The 21,865-nt window shown below is 43.4% G+C and overlaps 2 protein-coding genes across 2 annotated transcripts; both read right to left on the bottom strand.

Annotated features, from left to right (window-relative positions):
- Window positions 1-2,290: 2,290 nt before the first annotated feature.
- Window positions 2,291-13,660, bottom strand: got1l1 (glutamic-oxaloacetic transaminase 1 like 1). Its single transcript, XM_072681094.1, has 8 exons — window positions 13,460-13,660; window positions 9,960-10,141; window positions 7,849-7,972; window positions 7,056-7,273; window positions 6,156-6,306; window positions 5,094-5,259; window positions 4,671-4,813; window positions 2,291-2,865 (listed from the first exon to the last, which is right to left on the bottom strand). Exons 1-8 carry the CDS (start codon window positions 13,575-13,577, stop codon window positions 2,726-2,728), a joined length of 1,242 nt encoding a protein of 413 aa, XP_072537195.1. The 5' UTR covers window positions 13,578-13,660; the 3' UTR covers window positions 2,291-2,725.
- A 1,576-nt stretch (window positions 13,661-15,236) lies between these two features.
- On the bottom strand, window positions 15,237-20,145 carry npm2a (nucleophosmin/nucleoplasmin, 2a). The gene is made up of 5 exons (XM_072681095.1): window positions 20,040-20,145; window positions 19,864-19,946; window positions 17,577-17,687; window positions 15,639-15,732; window positions 15,237-15,552 (listed from the first exon to the last, which is right to left on the bottom strand). The coding sequence occupies exons 1-5, from the start codon at window positions 20,137-20,139 to the stop codon at window positions 15,485-15,487; spliced, it is 456 nt and encodes a 151-aa protein (XP_072537196.1). The 5' UTR covers window positions 20,140-20,145; the 3' UTR covers window positions 15,237-15,484.
- Window positions 20,146-21,865: the final 1,720 nt, after the last annotated feature.

A 21,865-nucleotide genomic window follows, 5' to 3' on the forward strand; every position in this document is an offset into this window, starting at 1 on the left:
GTATCGATGAAGACATCTAGTGTCCCCTAGTGTCGGGAGTATTGCTAGTGCTAGCGGTGGCTATGAATGTGTAGGTCAATTGGCAGTTCCAGATTGGGAGAAAATGAGACGAACTAATTTATCTAAAAAACAAAGAAGAAAAGAGCAGTAAACTAGCAGGAGTTTCCAACACAAACGTGATTAACATGATTAAAAAGACCCCTAAGAGAAAGTGGGTTTTTCTTACTAATACAATATAGCCTGCTTATTATCCAAATTACAATCATAGAAACACACGAAAATCTAATTAGACTAATAACACACAAACAACTGTCCTGTTCACGTCTTTTATTGATTACACCGAGTAAACAGTGCAGGCGAGAAAAATTAAGTGAACCCCATATAACCCTTTATAAGCAGCATTATCTCTACCAAACATTTCCTGGAGCTGCAAATCAGATTCTGGATCATTCCTCTCTACGAATATCTTACAGTTCATCAGCACTTCTAGGATTCTTCGGGGCATGCCACAGCATCTTCATAAGGTTTAGAGGTCAGGATTCTGACTTGGCCATTCACTTGTATGTTTTGGGTCATCGTCATGTCGCCGCACCCAGCCCCTCTTCGGCTTGAGGTCACGAGCTGCTGCTTTTACATTCCCCTGCAAACCCTTTTGATACACATTTAGATGTACTGCTCAGCAAAGCAGCCCCAAACCAAGACGCTCCCTCCTGAATATTCCACCTATGTTGCTACGGAAGAAGTAGCGTTCATTAAAATGCTCTGCAGTGATGGGTACGCTGCTTGAGGACAAGCCGTATGGAAATAATGGGCAGAATCATAATAGATATGTCAATTTCACACTGGTTAACTGACACGCCGATTACAATCGGGCTGTGGGCCGCATTTGGCCCCGGGGCCGGACTGTGGAATACCCTGGCCTATATGAACATGCCAGACAAGTCAGGCGGCACATTTATTACATTTTAATTAGCCAAAGTAGGATCAGTGACCATTCCCAGCACAGCGGTACAGCAGTTCCATCAGTTGAAATGCATGGGGCATGTCGTGAGGTCACAAATCCCAACGCTCGATCAGCACTCAGCCGATTCTGCCGCTTCTCATCTCCGTAAATGAACAGGAAAGCGTGCAGTGGATTTCTCTGACTGCTCCATGGCGTGAGGACGCCTTTATCCTTCTAATGAGAGGGATTTGTATGATGCTGCAGATCTACGCTGTAATTGGTGCTGCCTCAAAAGCTTGTCCTTAAAGAATTACTGAAGAACCCTCAGCACACCACATACACATCTCATTGAAAGCCCATACTGGAGTAGCTTCCTCACACTAGCTTCTGTTTCCTCAAGTACCTCTGTCTATATCCTACCAGAATATAAATAATATCAATGATAAATCAAGCATAACCTCAACACACTCTGATCATTTAAAGATTGTAACTAATTCTTTACAGCTAAAGGGTAAATGTAGTATGCTTTAGTAGGAAGGTTTGCCTAGTATGGCTGTGCTTAGCATGACTAATTTGATGAAGAAATCAAATACAGGGATGGTTTTTCTGTAAATTTGAATAACCACGCCCAGCCCAACTGCTCCCTATGCTACCTGGACCTGAACCGTTAGCAAGCTGCTAAAAGAACGTCCTGCCAAAACATCTGCATTTGGCTAGCCAACACGTTAGCTAGCATCTCCCAGGCTCGGGGTGGTAGGTAACGTGGATGTGCGTTTAGCCGTGGATTACGTTCAAGTGGTCATGTGTGTTTGTCAGACAAATCAACCGATTTGTAACAATAACAGAAACGCAGGTAACTGAAGCTAGGGAACTACATTTCCCACAATCACCAGTCTCGTCAGCATGCAACATAGTGAGTTAAGCGTAGCTAAGCGTACAATTCCATTCAGACCATGTCAAAATAAAAGTCAGTAATACGCATGAACAGATCATCAAAATAAAAGTCACTTATATGATTGAACAGACTGTTAAAATAAAAGTCACTTATACAATTGAACAGACCGTTAAAATAAAAGTCACTAAAACAAACAGACCATGTCCAAATAAAAGTCAGTAATACGCATGAACTGACCATCAAAATAAAAGTCATTTATACAATTGAACAGACCGCTAAAATAAAAGTCACTAAAACAAACAAACCATGTCAAAATAAAAGTAATTTATACAATTGAACAGACCATCAAAATAAAAGTCATTTATACAATTGAACAGACCATTACAATAAAAGTATAATTTACAAACGAACAAACAGACCATGTCAAAATAAAAGTCTGTAATACACTTGAACAGACCGTTAAAATAAAAGTCAATAAGACAAACAGACCATATCAAAATAAAAGTCAGTAATACACATCAAAATCAAAATAAAATTACAGTTATTTATACAAGCCCACAAACAGACCACCAAAATAAGAGTTACTAATTCAATGAGACAATAACAAACTGAATGCTAACTTGTCATCTGATCTGAGTTTTGTGATCAATGATGAATAAATCAATGATCAATGATCAATAAATGCTTTCTCGACAGATAATTAGCCTTGCACTTTTACATTTACTCAGATTTTTGCACAGTACTGTACAGCCTGCCTATGTCAGAATCATACGTCTATCTACTCAGCTCTTAAAAGATGTAACCATACAAAATTAGCCAGTGCAGCCGAAGTGGAGCAGGACGAATCAATGCTGGTAATTATCTGCACTGCATGACATCCGTCAGGTTCAGAGTTGCGACGTCAGCGCCAGATGAATGGATTCAGCCACGTAGTCGAGATTACGGCTGTTGATGGCACTTATGTTCAGACAGCCCTCCGGCAGCAGGTAAACGTGTCGCCTCTTCACCAGAAATCCGACCTGTTGAGCTAATGGACAAAATGAATTAAGCTCTGACTAACATCCATTCATGGATGAACTCGCGTGAACCCATTTCCCTAATCGCCATCGTCCCACAAGATGAGCCATTGATGTCCGGTCCACGGTCATTATTTGGGAATATTAGGTCACCGCTTTCGCAAGTAGATATGTGTGTATATTTATTACACAGCCAGGGAGAGAGGGAGTGCAAATGAATTTGGCTCAATTATATTTTCATTTTACGCTCGGTTACCAAAAAGTCAGATAGATACAATTTTCATGCACTTCTAAGGAAGGCAACGTGACTGCTTTTAATCCGATTCATTAGCCGGAGTTCAGGCAGTAGATTGGAAGTCAAGTGACATTTCATGTGCTGCAGAGTTCCAAGTAATAGGCAAGACTGAGTGGGTTAAAAGGGGAATTGACTGTACAATGATGACAAGCTTTGAAAGGGCACTAAAAGCTTGAGAGGAGAAGCAGAGTTCTTCACATTCCTAAAAAATAACAGATGAATCATAAAGAGTTTACAAGTAATAGTCCTAGAATGCCCCCCCCCCTAATGAAGATATGGGATAACTGGTGAGCACAAAGCTGACCTCCAGGAGTCATTTAAATGTCACAAACAACTCAGAATTCTTAAAGGAAAAGAACAAGTACAAGTTACTGCGTTGAGGCGCTTGTTATGCCCCTGTTATTCTGAGCTTTCTGTTCTGGCATTATAAAGGTGCAATTAATCGAGGCACTCTTAAAGCCTTTCTGCACAGATCGGACCTTGTTACTATATTATATACTGTTATACAGGAGTATAGGATGTCTCCTCCTCTGACTTCATCAGATGTCTTCACTTTGCTTTGCTGTCAGGGGCATATCGGGGCTCTTTGGCCTTCACGTGATGTCTCTGAGCGTCTCTGAGCACCCCTGAATGTGGTTTAAGTGATCGGATTACATTAATCGAAGGGTTAGATAGAGAACTGTAGAGGGACAGATACCCAGAGAGCCATTCAGATAAAGTGGTAGGACAAGGGATAGGACAATAAGACTGGCAGATATATAGAAGGATGGACATACAGACAGAAAGACAGACAGTCAGAGGGTTGCAGGCATCCTTAAGTTATACTGTATACCTGTATACTGTGCTGTCCACTTACGATCAGATCACCTTGTGCGCATGTTAGTGCCAGGTGTGGACGGAGCCTCTGCCACATAAAATAACCCAAAACCTTTTTTTTTTTACTTTTAATTGGCTGTTAATTGCCAGGCTAGGACGTCTGTTAGAGCAGGGGAATTAGCAAGCTGTGGACAAAAGTATTGGGACACCTGCGCATTCACGGCTTCTTCCTAAATCAAGGACAGTAACAAAGTTTATACTGCTTTTTGTTGGAGTAACTGTCTTTACTGTCCAAGGAAGAAGGCTTCCTTCAAGTTTTTGGAGCAATGATAACACAGTTCCACAGCTCCACAGCTTACGGGAGGTGGTGGTGGGAGGGATTTATAGCCCTCTAGTACACACCTGCCATTAGGCAGCAAGATGCCAGTATTCATGTTTATCTGCCCTGGAGAGTCCTAGTTCTATTGGCTGTACTTCTCTACAGGGTCTAGACAAGCTGCAAATGTGCATTTGCAATTCTGTGTCAGCAATGGGTGCAACTTAAAGCAGCTGAATGCATTCATTAGATAGAAGGGGTGTCCACAAACATATAGTAGGCATATAGTGTATATTTCATAGCTACAGCGTACAGAGTGGCCACCTTAAACTCGGCTCACATAAGCTTATGGAAATGTATGCATGTGCTATTTGTACTTTTGTTCTCACCAGTCAGCCCAATGCAGCAGTAGAGTCCTCCCGGTTTTATCAAGGGGTCCCAGCTGCCTGGGCTTCCAAGCAGCCGCATCTTCTCTCGGAGACGTTCCCGCATTAGCATGCACCTTTCCGCCGCGCCCTTCAACCCCTCCTGCCTGAAAGGGCCGTCCGCAATCACCGACTCAATAATGCATGAAACCATTTCCACAAGAGAACAGGTACTGCATTTAAGAGCATTGTAAGTAATGGAAGCATAAACCCCAGCAATGAGCGCTGTGCCAACTGTAAATCTCAAACAACACCAAGGTGGTAAGTACTCTCTAACGGTCATTCAGTAATCCCTTGCTAATGTGCTTTCTCCCACTGTGTGACATTCTGCTATTCCTGGTGACTAAGTACAGTATCAGGAACCTGGAAACCTGCGTTCTGACATACCATTCAACCAGGTGCGCAGGATTGGTCAGCACCGTTGTAACCACTCTGGCACCTCCTGCTGGTGGACGGGACCAAAGCGTTCGGATGACCTTCTCTGCCTGAGACTGGACAGCCAGCAGGTTGGAATCGTCCTTTAGGACGCAAAGCAGGTGACCCACTCTTTCTCCTGAGGATGTGCCAGAATACAGTGTGAGGAGAGGTACAGTAGGTACAGTAAATCTTCAGTAATACTGACGATATACTTTAAACGACAACAGAAGAACCCGAATGAGAGCCAGTCAAGATCTAGACCCAAAAAGTTCAGTCTCTGAGGCTGCTGTGTGCACACAGCTTGTAAAAGTGGCCCACATCCGATCTTTTTCTTGATATGTGACATGGTAATGAGATACACTAGATGGACAAAAGTATTGGGACACCTGCTCATTCATTGTTTCTTCTCAAATCAAGAGTATACTAAAAAAAGAGAGAGGTGCTATGCTAGTCTTCACCCTCCTAGTGTTAAGGGCATTGCTAGTTATATGGAAGTTGATATAAATTGGCTTTCCAAATTGGGTAAAATTAGACGTAAAATGATGTGTCGCAAAGTTGTCAAATCTTAGTTACTTGATACAAACGACGGCTGTTTATTCTGTTACGTTGCGAGGCTCATATTTCCTCTTTAGGTAGCCTTAGCTAAGCTGGTTAGCTTTGGATAATGGTCAACAACAGCTGGGCTCACTGTGTTGCGCAATAGCACACAAGTACACAGCACTATGTGTACTATCTCAATAGGGGTCCTCCGTTCCTTGTGTTCTTCCAAGTTCATTCTTGCATGATGACTTGTCAAGAAGTCCTTCCCTGCGATCCTGACCCGGGCCAGTACTTGGTCTAACAACAGCAGCTGATCTCAGGAGAGATCACTGGTCAGGGCCCAAAGTACACTGTCCGTGTACTACCAGTGTTTACGTGAGCTTCTGTTTCCTCTCCAGCTCCACACAGTTTGAGCCTGGGGAAGCTCCAAGTGGGAAAATGCAGCACAAGGTGAATGTTTAATGCTGTGTTTGTGCATGTGATTGCTCTTACCATACAGGCTGAAGCTGTGGGAGAAGGACTGAGCACACAACAGCTCCAGCCCTGAGGACACACAATGTCTCAAAACCCAGGAATCCTGATCCACATCCCCACTGCACAAGCCCTGAGCAGGCAGCAGGAAGAAGGGCAGGAGCTGGCGACTCTGGGAAAGAATGAAAGAGAGAGAGGCGGAGAGGGAGGGTTCAGGGTAAAGCATCAATGATTAAATCAACTGCTAAAACATTCATGATGAAGCCTTTGGTCCTGTAGGTGCCACGAGCAAGCACTCTCAGTTCCAGTCCTGGAGACGAGAGTTTCACACAGCTTTCTGTTTACCCTGCTCCAACCCACCCAATTCAGCTCATCAGCAAAAAAATCAAGCTCTCCCTGTATCACATGAATTATACACTACACTAACACTGGATCGGGCCTCCTTTTGTTCTGAAAACAGCCTCAGGTCTTCATGGCATGGATTCCACTAGATGGAAAACCTTCCTTTGAGATTCTGGTCCATGCTGATGTGACTGCGTGACTGATTTTTCAGGAGAACTTTCATAAATCTCTTCCTGTACCACATCCCAGAGGTGTTCTATTTGATTCAGGTTTGGAAACTGGGAAGAGCCACCACTGGGATGCACATGCTGGGATGCACATGGTCAGCAACAATACTCAAACAGGCTGTGGCATTAAAGAGGTGATTGACTGGTATCAATGAGCCCAAAGTGTGGCAAGAAAGCATCCCCTACAGCAAGACAGCAGTACACCACCTCCACCAGCCTGGGTGGTTAACACAAGGGAGGTTGGGTCCATGGATTCATGATGTTGGCACAAAATTAGCCTAGAGTGTATTGCCTAGAGTGCCTATTTAAAGTTGTCCAATGAAAGGCTCTAGTTCTCTAGTCTAGACATTACCACCAGCACATCAGTCACTCTTCTCCAGTCCTCCTGAGAAAGGTCAGCTCCAGTGGGATAGTGTCCCGAGGCTGAAAGGACCACCACGCTTTGCTCTGGAGCTTTCTCCAAGTCTTCCAGCATCTTCTCCACACACGCCCCTCGAAGATCACCATCCCAGTACCGGTAGTGCTGGACATCCCCAATCCCTGCTGCTTCAAAGATGCTTTGTAATGACTCTGTGAAAAGTAACACCAGATCTTCCTCTTTAGGTCCAAAACTTAAACAAAAATAAACAATATAATTAACCTTTTATAATTAACAATTAATCACAACCATACTGGTACCACCAGAAAACCCCATGCAGGGTGGAATACGTGTTAGTATACAGGGGTTGGAACTTATAGGCTCTCTATATCTGGTGTTCAGTGTTCTTTAAATACTAGGCCCCAAATAAATAGGCTGGAATTCAAAAGTCAGTGTAGATTAAAATACGTTAGGCTGGACATCAGAAGGTATTTCAAGATGTTTTTCATGATATTTCAAGACTACTGGAATGTTTAGTATATTTGGGGAACTCCAAGAAGCTATTAAATGATGTACACTCCTACGAATTAAGGTGCTACAAAGGGTTCTTTGAGCAAAGTCATAGAAGAACCACTTATATAATGTATCAATTAGCAAAGAACATTTACATCAACCAGAGAACACACGTCTCTTTTACACAGCTGGTTCTTCAGTGACATCCCTCAAAGAACCCTTGGTAGCACCTTCATTTTTAGGAGTGTAGCCGTACAAGTGCTATGCAACCCACCAGCACAAGGAGAGGAGAGGAGGACAGGGCCGTTCCAGGAGGAGCTGGTGCAGTAGCAGTGCTTCAGTAACTCCGCTCCCAAACGCACAGCTCCAGACATGCCCACCGCCTGCACTCCTACAACCTACACAGCGTGAACTGATGTTAATCACAGCATTGCTGCAACATCGCTAGGTCATCAAGCACTGAAAGGTGAGATTAGGGAGAGCTTAAGTCTGGAAGTATCACGACTACTGGACACCGTGGTTCCATTCCCTACAGTTCCATCCTACAGAAATCCAGCCATCCTGAAGCCAAAACTGTCCGCCATGTTGTCAAATTTGCAACCAGAGCAGTGTAAGGCCAGAGGCGGAGCCAGACTCGCCTGGTCATTTGGCAGACCTGCCCCCTTCTCTTAGACCAAACGTGTCTCAGACCGCCTTTACTGAGCGGATTTCACCTCTGGATTCCCAGTTTTTCCAGGAAGTGGAAGGTTTCAACAGTAAAAGTGCAGCTCATGTAAGTTCCACTACAACTCAGCTACTCCATGTAATGAACAGAAAGGGCGCAATGAAGGTCCTGCAGATGACAAGTTGCTTTCAGCAAAGAGTGTCAATTACTTCAAGCCTGCCTTCTTACAATACAGCAGAGTAGGGCTTAAAAAAAAGCCAATATTAGCTCAGGGAAAACTAACTGGGGATGAAAAGACAAAGTTTAGGGGAGAACAATGGTGGATGGAGATGGAAAATAGGCTGTTTTGCTCGGTGAAACATACAGGGATGGGCGGAGCTACACGTCATACTGCAACCAGCCAGCAGAGGCGCTAGACCTGTGATTGCTCCGCTTTAGAGAGACGTTGGGCTGTCCATGTTTCCTACAGTCATTGGTTTTAGGTGACGTAAGGTCATGACCCCATCTGAACGCAGTAATCCTGATGAACTGAAACTGAACATTGTTGACACTCTGTGAGATATTACTTCTCGGCGAGCCGTTTACTGGTGTCTTTGCTTTCTCTGTCAGCTCTCTTTCCAAAAATAGGTCAACAGATTTCAATGGAGCTTCCAGAGTCAAGAAAGATTATATGGGAAAATGCTAATAAACAACATAAAGGCCTGTCTGAATAGAGGGATTTGATTGCAGGTGGCTTATACATGTGCTACACCTTTGAGGAACTTTCGGAGGTTCTTATCTTCTCGAGAACGTTCCTCAAGCAACATATACTTTTAACAGTGTATCTGGCACCAGGACTATCATTAGCAGCAGATCCTCAAAGTCCTGTTAGTTGCATCAGTGGTTTACAGGTTGGTTTACAGGTTGTCCTTGGCTGACGACTGTATACCAGAAGAACCTCATAAGACATGAAGCCTGATGTTGTGGAGACACTCTAAACCCAGTCGTCTAGCCATCACTGTGTGAAAGGTGATATGAAAAAATGTGAAATGAGACAAAATAGGCTCTGACTGAGTCAATGGCCTGTCTGAATAGAGGGACTTAATTGCAGGTCGGTTAAACAAGTGTCTGAGTGAAAACCCAGGTGTTAAAACAATGTTTAGCCTGCAGCGAGCTTCAGGGCCTCCTGGCTCTCCAGTTGTCATGGTGTGAATGTAAAACGGCTTGCTCGGAGCAGGACCGGTATAGAATGCAAACAAAGAGATTTCACCAAAGCTTTCTGAATGAGCCCACGCTTCTCCGCAGAATGAGGGGATGAAAGTCATGACTGGCTGAAGCTACGGTTAAGCAGCCATGAAATGACATGGGCGTTAAACAGGCCTTTTCAGCAACCCTATCTGTCTTCGTAGGTGATTCAGAGCTTGGCGTCCTCAGGACATATTTTTCCGGCGAGGACAGCGACAAGGGTAAATGTTTGTGTCCAGGCCTTAGTTCACACCTCAAAGCGACGTTTAACGTCACCGGCGAAGGCACATGGCGTTCCCCCCATGTAAACAGACTACAGGTTGCATGTGCTGTGGAACTGGCGTGTTATCAGTGTATTCAGCTGGCCAGCCACCGCTAATGACAGGCCAGACTGTGGGTTAACAAGCAATTTCAACAAACAGAGTAATACATCATACAGACAGACTGTGCCTATTGGTTGACGTGTGGTTACTGGAAGAAGGAATATAGAAGATCACCCTGTTCTCCACAAGGGCACGGCTGTCTCTGCCTAAGGCCAGCTCCGACGCTTTCCTGGTGAATTCTAGGAGGCCTGATGGAGCTGGATACTCCGGGTGAAGGGTTGGGTCTGTGCCAATCTGCTGCTTGATTTTCCAGATTACAGGAAGCTCTGTGGCCTGGCCCTCTTCTCCAACATACTCTAGATATAGTAAGAAATGGCAGACAACATGAACGAACATCGGTCTGACTGGCTGGAAAGCATTCCACTCATTGTGTTATACACCGATCACCCACAACATTAGCACCACCTGCCCAATATTAAGTAGATCTTGTAGCTCTTGTGCCTCCACAACAGATCTAATCATTCCAGACATGCTACACTGTTAAAAGTATGCGGTTCTTGAGGAACGTTCAGGGGTTCTTCAATTTGAAACTGTAAAGGAACCTTCAAAAAAAAGGTTTTTAAAAGGAAAGGGTTCCTTGTAGGTTCCTCAAAGCATCTTAAGAGGTTCCTCCACAGTTTGAAATTGAAGAACCCCTAAAATGTTCCTCAAGGAACGTATACTTTTAACAGTGTATCTGGCAAAAGTCCTGTGAGTCGCATCAGTGATCCTTAGGTGCCCATGACTCTGTCGCAGGTTCACAGGTTGTGCTTTCTTGGAGCATTTTTGCTAGGTACTGACCACTGCTTACCAGAAAAAAACCCAGACCTGCCTTTTTTTTTTTGGAGATGTTCTGATTCAGACGTCCACAACGTGGCTCTTGTCAAAGTGGCTCAGATTCTTATTCTTCTGCTTTTTTTTATACAAAACTTTTAAAAGGACAGCGCTTGCACAGTTTTCCAGCTTTAAACACATCACCTTTAAGAACTTGCGGCCTATTATACCCACCCCTTGACAGATGCCATTGTAGATGAAGATAATCAATGTTGCTCACTTCACCTGTCAGTGGTGCTAATGCTATGGCTGATCAGTGTATATGATCAGAGCACATTTTTACTTACTTACTTAATACTTCAAAAAATCCAATCAGTTCTCTGACCGTGGGCTAGTATACTCTATGCTGCTAGAACTACTTTGGTTGGTTCAAAACACTGCAAATAAACATACTGTCCTAGGCATGTATAAATTAGGGTTAATAAATAAATAAATAAATAAATAAATAATTACAAAATTCTTTTCTGTTTGTTTATTCCCAGAAATTGCAAGGCCTTCTATAAAGGGTTAGAACACACTGTTTCCCTTCTGTTAGCAGCACAATACAACACCACACAAAACACATCTGACTCATATCACTGCTGTCCAGTGAAAACCATGTATCTCCATTTTTGCTCGTTCTTAGTTTTTTCCATGGTTTGAACCCTGTATCTGCTTCTATCCTCTGTGTGAATAATTCTGGACGAACCGACCAATAGAAATGCTCTAAATTACTTGGATTAAACTCTTATTTTACATTAACTTCCATTAAAAGTCAAGAGCATTGTTTCCATTGGACACCGACAGTATACTGATTTACTTCAAATCAAAATTCATGTTAAAAACCTTTTTAATCATTAAAATTAATTATTAAATAAATTAATAATAATAAAATTAAAAAATTAATAAATAATTAATAATTGTTCCTTTCAAAAAATCTTTTAATTAGGTACTGCCATTTAATCACATCCTAGCACTAGCAATGCTCCAGCGATACATGCTAAGCCAGCCACCACCTCTTTTTTTATAAACCGCTACTGATGTTGCATTGCCGGGCAGCCGACACACTCCGGGTCCCCAGCTCCACTGCACCAGTTAACAGACGCCTGGGCTGGCCAACATGGCTAATGAGCGGAGAAAGTGGCATCTACCCAATCTGCCAATCGTGCTCTCTTGGACTCCGGCCGCTGAAACAAAGCTGCATGGCTTGTGGGTAGGAATTGGAAATGACAAAAAAAATTACATCCCAAAACGACGCCTGCAAAAGGTCTGTATGACCCCCCTGTGGACTTTGATGAATGGCCGAATTAGTCACCCCTCCACCTCTTACCCCAAGACGTCTTCATGAACAAGCATGTGAAGTCTGTGGGTCTGTTAGCCAGAGAGTTCGTTTGAGCATTAGTGTCAGATCAGTCCAGTCGATGGTGCTCCGTTTTATCTATTTGGCTGAGGGCTGCTGCTTTGATCAGTTGGACACGGCCAGATTTCCCCAAACAAGGTGTCATTTGAGAGTGTCTGATGCTGATAGAAGTTCACACCTTCGTTATTTATTTCCAGCCATAACAGACACGGAAATCAAAGTCTCTGAAATTCAGACGTATCTGCCTGCACAGACCCGCGCTGTGGTCTGCAAAATCTAAAGGTTGTCAAATAAGATGATCGTCCATTATCGACAGATCGCTGAATGTGTTAAAGAGGCCCTGGAATATTAACAATATTCTTGGCCTAGTTGGATAGTGAGAGTTTGGGATATGAACCTGACATACCGTCAACCGCACCATCAACACTCTAACAAGCCTCAGCATAAGAGGGCCTGCTCAGTCTTACCACGGGAGGACAACCGTGGTGAGCACACGACGGCTGAGCTGACAGAGCCCAGATAGACTGGACATGTGGGTAGAGACTATTAGAGCCCCTACTATGGCCATCATGTTCTTTTGACCTTTCGTTTGGGTGTGGTGGAGGGTGTTTGAAATAAAGGTATATGAGCTCTGTGTTTGTGTCATCTAGGAATCTCACTGCCTACCAGGTCACGTTGGCTACACCCCTTTCCCCAGGGCCTTGCCACACCTCCATTTAATTAAAAAGGAGAATAAAAAACGGGACAATTCCAGAACCCCCACGTCTGCTAAGAAACAGTCTTGATTTTCATTTTATATTACCTCATCCACTACATACCCGAAAGCCCAGAGATCAGCCCGCAAAATAATAAAACACCATGACTTTGGGAGAGTACATGGTGCTAGGGGCTTCAGATTGCTAACAGCGCATGTTTGTGTCCAGTGTTTTTGTTACAGGGTTTCAAATATGCTGTAATATGTGGGTTTAGTTAGCCAATCATTCATTTTGAGGCAAAATAACAGGGTGGTAAACAGGCTTGTAAAACCTCATCTGGGCAACCAAAGTCACACACTTACTATATATACACACACCAACCTAACAAACAACTTATAAAATACGTCTGACCTCTGTCATTGCCAACAAAGGATATATAACAAAGTATTGAGATGAACTTTTGAGATGAACAAATACTTATTTTCCACCATTATTTGCAAATAAATTCTTTAAAAATCAGACAGTGTGATTTTCTGATTTTATTTTCTCATTTAGTCTCTCATAGTTGAGGTCTACCTATGATGTCAATTACAGGCCTCTCTCATCTTTTTAAGAGGGAGAACTTGCACAATTGGTGACTGACTAAATACTTTTTCCCCACTGTATGTGCTATGTGATGTGAGTGAAGTGATTCAGTTGTGCTAGTGAATCGGTTCTTTCGAACGAATCAACTCGTTCTCGAGTCATCGCGCACCGCTCTCACTCACCCCTCCCCGCGAGGAAAACCTTGTCCTGGTGGGAATCTCGTTGAAACTCTGCCACCAGCTTCAGCTCAGAGTTCAGGGCGGCCACGGCGTCGCTAAACACGGACAGCGAGGAAGACATGTCGTAGTTTTATTTACCTTAAAGATATTAAACAGCTTCGTAGTTTAGAGGCAGCGTAGTGTTTTCATTCACACGTCACTGCAGGTGCGTCACACGTTTGTGTACTGTCTGTTGCTAGGAAACCTATTCAGACGTCGTGACGTTTCCTGGCAACATTCCTGGCATTAACGCAGAACATCATAATTTATATATATATATATATATATATATATATATATATATATATATATATATATACTGCCTATATATATATATATATTTTTTTTTTTTAAACCTCTGCAAACATCAGCGTGATCGTAAATAATAATAATAATAATAATAATAATGACAATGACAATGACAATAATATTAATGTAAATAATAATAATAATAATGTCTACATTTAAATAATAACAAATTAAATAATACATTGAATATTTAATCAAATTAAATTGGAAAATCACAGCTGTTGTAACAAAATATATCATATATGTATATATTGTATGCATTAGTTTTTCTATTTTCTTTGTTTAGAAATATTAATAAAAAAAATAAAAAGTATTATAACTAATAAGTAATTTCTCACTTTTTGACAATGTGAATCTGGCAGTTGTTATTTAAGTTGTATAAAAATATCAAGACAAGGGAACCAATAGAAATGCTCCAAAATGATTTGAAATACAATCTTTTACACTGACTGCCATTGAAAGTTACCATTTATACGTCTTCTATAAACTTTATTTTTATATAGTTTTATTATATGTTTTTTTATATATATTATATATATATATTTTATATATAGATAGATAAAAGTTGCTTTCTTTGAGGTAGTGTCTTCTTTTTCAGTGTGAAATACGCCGATCGTTTCAATGAATATTTTTACATTGAGAGCTTTATGTATAAATAGGCTGCATGTATAAATACACAGCAGTGTTTCATGTCAAAATCCTGTCATTGTCTCTCATATAAATAACCCTTGTAACCGCTACAGCGCTGCAGTTCCTTCTGAGGTTATCTATATTTTCCTTAGCACCATGTTAGCAGGTGTAGTTTAAACTAGTTTAAAAGTAAACTTTTAAATATGTATCATTGCTCAGTATTTTAGAGACAATTTTAGGGAGTGTGTAAAGTTAATAATGCAGGAAACTGATCCAAAATGAAATCCCCAAAATACAGCTGAAATAAAAGACTTTTATTATACATCCATATATATAAGTTATGTAGGCGTTAATGTAAAAGTTTAGCTGACTGAGTGAATATTTTATTTTACATCCAGGTGTATTGGATTTACATCACTATTAAAACCATGAGACCAAATGCACATTGTCTTCACAGGAAAACAGCGGAATCAGAGCATAAACACCACAAATTGTTACTGCCAGGCCAAGTTTGAACACTGGGGCAAATCTGGTCCTACTCATGTATTCTAACTTGTCACTGAAATCTAAATAACAAAAAGTCACATGAAATCAGCTCTGTGAGGTTCTCATTTGCATCACATTCGTTTCTGCAAATGATTACTTGACGATAGGCTTGCCATCTTACTCTCTGGCTCTGTTGACTAAGAAAAGAGACACATCTGATTCCAGCATTTGGGTCTGGTGCATAAATACAGCCGAGAGCTTTGTTTAGACAGGCAGTATTGGATCTTTCCCCCCTCCCTGATATGCTTTGTGCATCCGATCTCCCCCTTGGAGTCTGAACAAATCCATCTATCTGGACAAAAACTGCTAACTGGAGAACTGGCGCTTTCCACCACAGCCATACAGGCAACAATTACCTTAAGCAAACCATCATAAATGCAATCTCCAAACTCACACAATCCAATCAGGCAAAGAAAAACAAAGCAGATCATTTCATTACAGACAACAGACACGGCCTGTCCTAAGCCCATGTTGATCCACAGATGGGGATGAAGCCAGCTCGGATCATTCGGTCACACCGTCAGCCTCCAAGCCACCTTCTTCCTCTTCCTCTGCGATTTCAGTCGGACTCACTAAAAGGCAAGAGCAGAACTTGTAAGCAATGACAAACAAACCAGACGAGAATTCATGGGTACCATACAGTCCAGTGCGTCCTCACGTGTGATGTGTTGCGCGGAGATGAACACCGGCCCTTTGCCTGAACGCAGTTGGAAGGTGACGGGGGGCATAAGCTCCAAGCCAGGGAAACTGACCTGCAGGACCAGATAAAAGTATCCACTCATCATCCCAGCCAACATGCTCGTGGACTAGGTAGGCAAATGGGCCTCATCATTACAGCCCACCTTAAACTCACATGGGTGCCATCTAGGCCCTGTATGCAGCGTACAACCCAGATGGGCGAATGTTTAACCCCTCCTGGTCCCATCACTGTGACCCTTGTGGGCATTCATATGTGAGGCAAAAGTATAACCTGAGGACTGGACGTTCTGGTTCCCAGTTTGGCTACCCATACAGGCCCCATATGGACACTGCAGTGGGACATTTATGCTTTGGTAATATGACCAACAGTGTCTACATCCAAAATGAAGGACATTAGTAAACCAATAAACTATAGAAAGGCTCATAATTTGTGGGGAGGGGGGAAAGTAACGCATGGCCTTGAGTGGTTTACTGGGCATCAAAACAATAGTAAAGCCAGGGACCACCAACTGAGGGGGGCCTCAGCAGTCTCTAAATCTAAACATCAAATGTTGGGAGTTAAGAGCATTTTCTGTTTCTCACAATCCAACCCAGTTGAGGATACTGAGGTCTGGACTCCTGGGGTGGTCATTTCATTGTTCTGGGAACATCAGTAGCTTCAGCGGTTTGATCTGCAAATGATACTCTTCCCTTTGCTCAGCAGGAGATTCTTGATAAGCTCCACAGCAGTGAGTAGGCTTCTCACAGCGAACGGATGGACAGAGCGCCTGTGGAGGTTTTCAGATCTGGAACGAGAGCAGTGCCGTTTTTCCTCTCAAGGAAGAAAGCTCAGAGTGCCGTTTCTCTGATGGAGACAGTTCTGGTGGTCCACTAGATTATGCATGGTTGTTAGGGGTCCCACTTTCTTTAAACTCTTTCTAAACTGCAGGCATGGACACTCCAGGACATTTTCCAATTATTTTACTTTGATGTTTTCCTTCGTCTGAAATATACAGCATGGACAAAAGTATTGGGACACCTGCTCATTCACGGTTTCTTCCAAAAACAAGGATATCAAAGAGTTTATCCAGCTTTAGTTGGAGTAACTGTCTCAACTGTCCAGGGAAGGTTTTCTGTTCAATTTCTGAGCATTGCTGTGAGGATTTGATTGCATTAGGGACAAGAGCATTAGTGAGGTCCCACCTCAATGCAAAAGTAACGGATGGAACTCCAAACCACCATCATTTCAGAAAACACAGTTCCTCCACTGCTTCACAGCTCAATGCTGAGGGGCTTTATACCCCTCTAGCCCACGCCTGGCATTAGGCAGCATGGCACCAATGGCTTTATGTTTAGCTCGGTGTAGGTGCGCATTTGCATATCTGTGTCAGCAATGGGTGCAACTTCAAGTAGCTGAGGCGTCCACAAACATTTGGATGCACAGAATGATGATCTAGTCCCCATTTTGCTGTATTAACAGTGAAGGTTGCCACTGGACGCTGGAACGTCACGGTTAGGATTAGATTGCGTTCAGCCAGGAGAGCATTAGTGAGGCCAAGCACTGATGGTGGATGATCGGTTCTGAACCACAAATGCCCACCCACCCCCTACTAAACGTATTTAAAGGCACTCCCTCCCTCAATTCCACCACTCCGAAGCCCAGCGCTGGGTGGATTTACACTGCGCCGTCAAACGCATGTGCGGCTGCTCTGAAGCGTGCCATTATACAGTCAACGCTTTTCTGTGGAAATTGCACAGCTGCGTGCAAAGCAGTCTCAGTGACAAGCAAACTTTAAAGTACTAATTAGAAGGGGCGTCTGCACACTTGTGGACACCTAATTATATAAAATAGAATGGAAGTGTGCTTTTCTTCAGCTCATCCATTTGCGGATAAGATGTATGCAGCAGTGTGACTCACCATGGGCATACAGTGACGCAGGGTGGCAATCGGAACGGGCTTGGATCCGCCAACGCCGTCAGATACGGCCACTACATGCATCTCATCGCCTGCCTCCGCACTCAGGCATATCTGCAATAGCAAAAAAGGGAGAAAAAAAAAAAAAAAAAAAGTTAACCTCCCTGAACCTGGACGAGGCTTCTGTCAAAAGCTCTCCTGCTTTTCAAGCACCACCAGCCAGATGTGCGCCAAGCCTGTGTAAGCGTATTTAAAACCATGGGCCGTGCAACTCAGCCTGCGTGATTTGGCAAGCCTCCCGATGCTTAGCGGAAGGTGAAGAGGGGCCCTCTGCCAGTGGAAAGCCAAAGACATGCATTCTCAAGGACGCCCCCTCACTCACAGCTCAGTCACAGTTACATGCACCTCAGTGGTGGAGATGCAGTGCCTTTGCCAGTGGCTTGATTAGCTTGTGCCATACTGAACACTAAACCCGCCATGCTAATAATCCTAATTCAGTGCTATAATACATGCATCAGCGACATACTTTAATATGTACAGATGTATCAGGTGGGTCCTCCATGGGTCCCAGGACCCTGTTCTTGGATCCTTTTTGGAAGGTACTGACCACTGCATACCAGATACACCCACACAAACCCAGCCTGATGTTTTGGAGACCCAGACATCTAACCGTCTAGCACAGTTGGCCTTCGTGGACATGGCTCAGAACTTTTTAAACACCTCCATCACCTTCAAGAACTGCACTGCTGTTGATGAACATGGTCAATGTTTTCCTTCACTTCACCAGTCAGTGGTGCTAATGTTATGGCTAAACTAACCGTTATTTTTTTATGTCATCTCTAAAACCTGCATTTCCTGCACATACTATTTCTGTTCTGTCCTTCAGAAGGGTTTCAGAATGTGGTTCTTGTAAATTACGGGTGTAAATTACAGCAGTTAAAGCAGAAGATGGTGCTGGATGCATCTTGAGTTGGAAAGCTGTAGCTGTTCATGTTACGTCCCCCTGCTCAGGATATACTGGGATTGTTAGCATGGCGAGTTCAGTGTTCAGTATGGCACATGCTAATCAAGCCACTAGCAAAGGCCCTGCATCTCCACCACTGAGGTGCACGTAACTGTGACTGATCTGTGAATGAGGGTGGTGTCCTTGAGAGCCTTGAGGCTTTCCACTGGCAGAGGGCTCCTCTCCACCTTCCGCTAAGCATCGGGAGGCTCGCTACATCATGCAGGCTGAAACCAGAAGGCCAGAACCATGTTTGGTGCTCTCCCCTTGTTCAGGGCTACAGGACTCACTCCCCAGACACGAGACTGGAGGTTCTACCAGGCTTATATGAAGCACCTCCATGAACATCTCCAGAACTATGAAAAAAGGGCCTTGTTTTCCTAGGTGGTAAATATATCCTGGGCAGGGGGACATATCATGAACAGCTCCAGCTTTCCAACTCAAGGTGCATCCAGCACTATCTTGAGCTTGAACTGCTGTAACCTACACCCTTCAATTATTAAAGACCTTACATAAGGGTCTCACCAAAATCCAGCTTTTCTCTAAAAGTTAAGGGTTGATGAATTAAACTCATTAGTTCCATTAATTGAGGGTCCTGAAGGTTGCTGAATGATCTAAGGGAGTAACCTTATCTTCTATTCCATTTGTTCATCAGTCATGAGCTGCTGAGAAAGGCCTTGTCTGGGCTGTTGATCAGCAAGTCTGCCTACAGAAAAATGTTAGAGGCAAGCATTTCACGACCCCTGTGGCAGACTAGGGTTCGATTCTCCAACACTACACCAATAATAGGCCTTGGGCAAGACTCCGAACACCGCATCCACCTACCTGCGTAACACGGTTTAAACATCAGAGCCAGCCTCAGCTAAATGCCAGGAGCGTAAAAGCTAAGGAGCCCTACTGAACCCACTAAGGCTTTGCCCATGCTCTGTGTGTGTGTCAACATGCTCAGCAAGTCACAGCTTCCTGAATCAATTGCACCCTTTTCCACGTATTGACACCTGAGAGGCGTTCTGGACAGCTTCCCATTAAAGAACTCTTTGCTTTCAAGCGAGATGCATCCATATCGATGGTCAATAACAGTCCATAATCAGTCCCTCTATTGAGCTCCTATATTTGCTCAGATCACATTGTTTCGCTGAGCTGGCAAGACAGAGAGTTCCTTCAGTGTTGAGCATTTCCACAACCCTGCCTCACATGCAATGCCATCTGCCCCAAGGAAAAAAGCCTGGTTCTTCTCTAGCTTGAGCCCAGAGATCTCATCCATTAGTCATGAGCGAGTGATCTTACTGTTTTGACGAAGAACTGGTTCTCCAGAAGATCGTCCTCCACCTCGAAGACAGCCGTGGTCTGGGCAGCACTGAGCTCACATCCTGGCAGAAGAAACATTTAGTAAACAGGGACAAACCATATGGCGGACACACCACTACTCTGAGGAAAGGAACTCAAAAGGAGGCAGGCCCTACCCCAGTGAACACAGACTTTATCAGAAACCGACGAAGAGCTGGTTAAATCCGACAAGCTGACCGAAGCTATGGAAACATCTTGAGGAACACAGGCGGTCATTTCAGCCAGCCCAGGTCAGGCTAGACAAAAGGAAAAAGAAGAAGAAGAGGAGGAAGAGGAGGAGGAGAGGTGTCTGCAGTCCAAAAGGCCATGACCTGAGGTGGGTAGAGTGGCCTACTCTACTTAGCTTCATTTAAACAGTGACTCAAGTAAAGGTAGCTATCATAGGTCAGCTGGAGTGGAGCTTTTTAGAACATGCAGGGAGCATTGGCACAGAAAGTGAAGGTACTAGGTGGTCTATTAGGTGTTTTTCGGGGGGTTCTTTTCCTTTTGGTGGGAAATAAATGTTTAGGTTTTATAGAAACACCTAATTTACCAAAGTACTTACCTCTAGAGTAGAAGGACAAGGTCAGAAATGTAATTAAACGTAGTAAAATAAGTTATTAGACATATGAAATATTCATTTGACATTTAAATGGGTGTATATTTGCCTTTAACTTACGAAAAACGACCCAAAACTCAAACCCCCAAACGCTGATTGTAGGCGAACCGTCCTAGTCAGTTGATGACCAGCAGCTGGTGGTGAATTAGTGCCTCTGGAGGACAGGCAGGATAATAGAGTCCCCTGGACGCTAGAGGGGGCTGTAGGCCTTTTTATGAACATGGCCTTCTTTACATACGTTTGGAGATCTACACTATATGGACAAAAGTATTGGGACACCTGCTTTAAAAAAAAAAAAAAAAAAAGGTTTATCGTCCTTTTGTTTGGTGTAACTGTCTCTACTGTACAGAGAAGAAGGCTTTCAACCAAGTTTTGGAGGAGCATGGCTGTGAGGATTTGATTGCATGAAGAGACATAAGCATTAGTCAGGTCAGGATGTTGGATGGTCCCTACCCCACCTTACCCCCAACTCATTAACAAGTATTGGATGGAGCACCTACCACCATTCCAGAGAACACAGTTCCACAGCTCAATCCTGGGGGGCTTTTTACCCCTCTAGCCCGCCCATGCCTGGCATTAGGCAGCATTGGGGCCAGTAGGTCCTGTTCTATTGGCTATCTGTGTCAGCAATGGGTGCAATTTGAGTTCAAGCTGAATTCATGCATTCATTAAAAGGGTTGTCCACAAATATTCAAACATAGAGATAATTAGCAGTCATAAATCGCAGCGGAGACTAAACCACAATACGTGGACGCTGGGAGCTTTTTTGCCTTACCCTTACCAATAACCCTCAACGTCATAATATGTACGCTGAATCACCATTTGTCAATCCACGCTGTTTTAGATGTTTCCAATAAAGTGTGCTGACCTGGCAACTTCCAGTTAGCAGAACCGTGCAATGGGGGTAGATCAATGTCAGTAGTCCTGCAGTTGGTTTGGTCTTCGTTTTCACTCACCCATTTCTCACATGTTTGGGACATGTTTGGTGTCTGAAATCTACGTCTACAGCTTAGCCCCGCAGCTATGACTTCCATAATGCCAAAAAGAGTTTAGGTGACATAGTTAGCCACATTAGCCTCGTATCTCCAATGCTTTACACACCAAACTAGGCCATGTCCAGGGCAATCAGAGGTGTCTGAGGTACACTGACTTTTCTGTGAACGAGTCCTGGGGTCCATTTCTCTTAGCATTGCGTTCTTTAAAAAGTCATTGTCCACATTATCATTTTTCATCTGCATATTAGCCAAGAACAGTAACATGCACAACCTTTTTAATTTATAACCAACAGAGAACCCTTTCCATTCACAAATCTGTCTTTCTCCTTTAGCAGAACAGTCGTGTGAT

The sequence above is a fragment of the Salminus brasiliensis genome, chromosome 6, assembly GCF_030463535.1.
Source record: "Salminus brasiliensis chromosome 6, fSalBra1.hap2, whole genome shotgun sequence".
In the NCBI taxonomy this organism is placed as follows: Eukaryota; Metazoa; Chordata; class Actinopteri; order Characiformes; family Bryconidae; genus Salminus; species Salminus brasiliensis.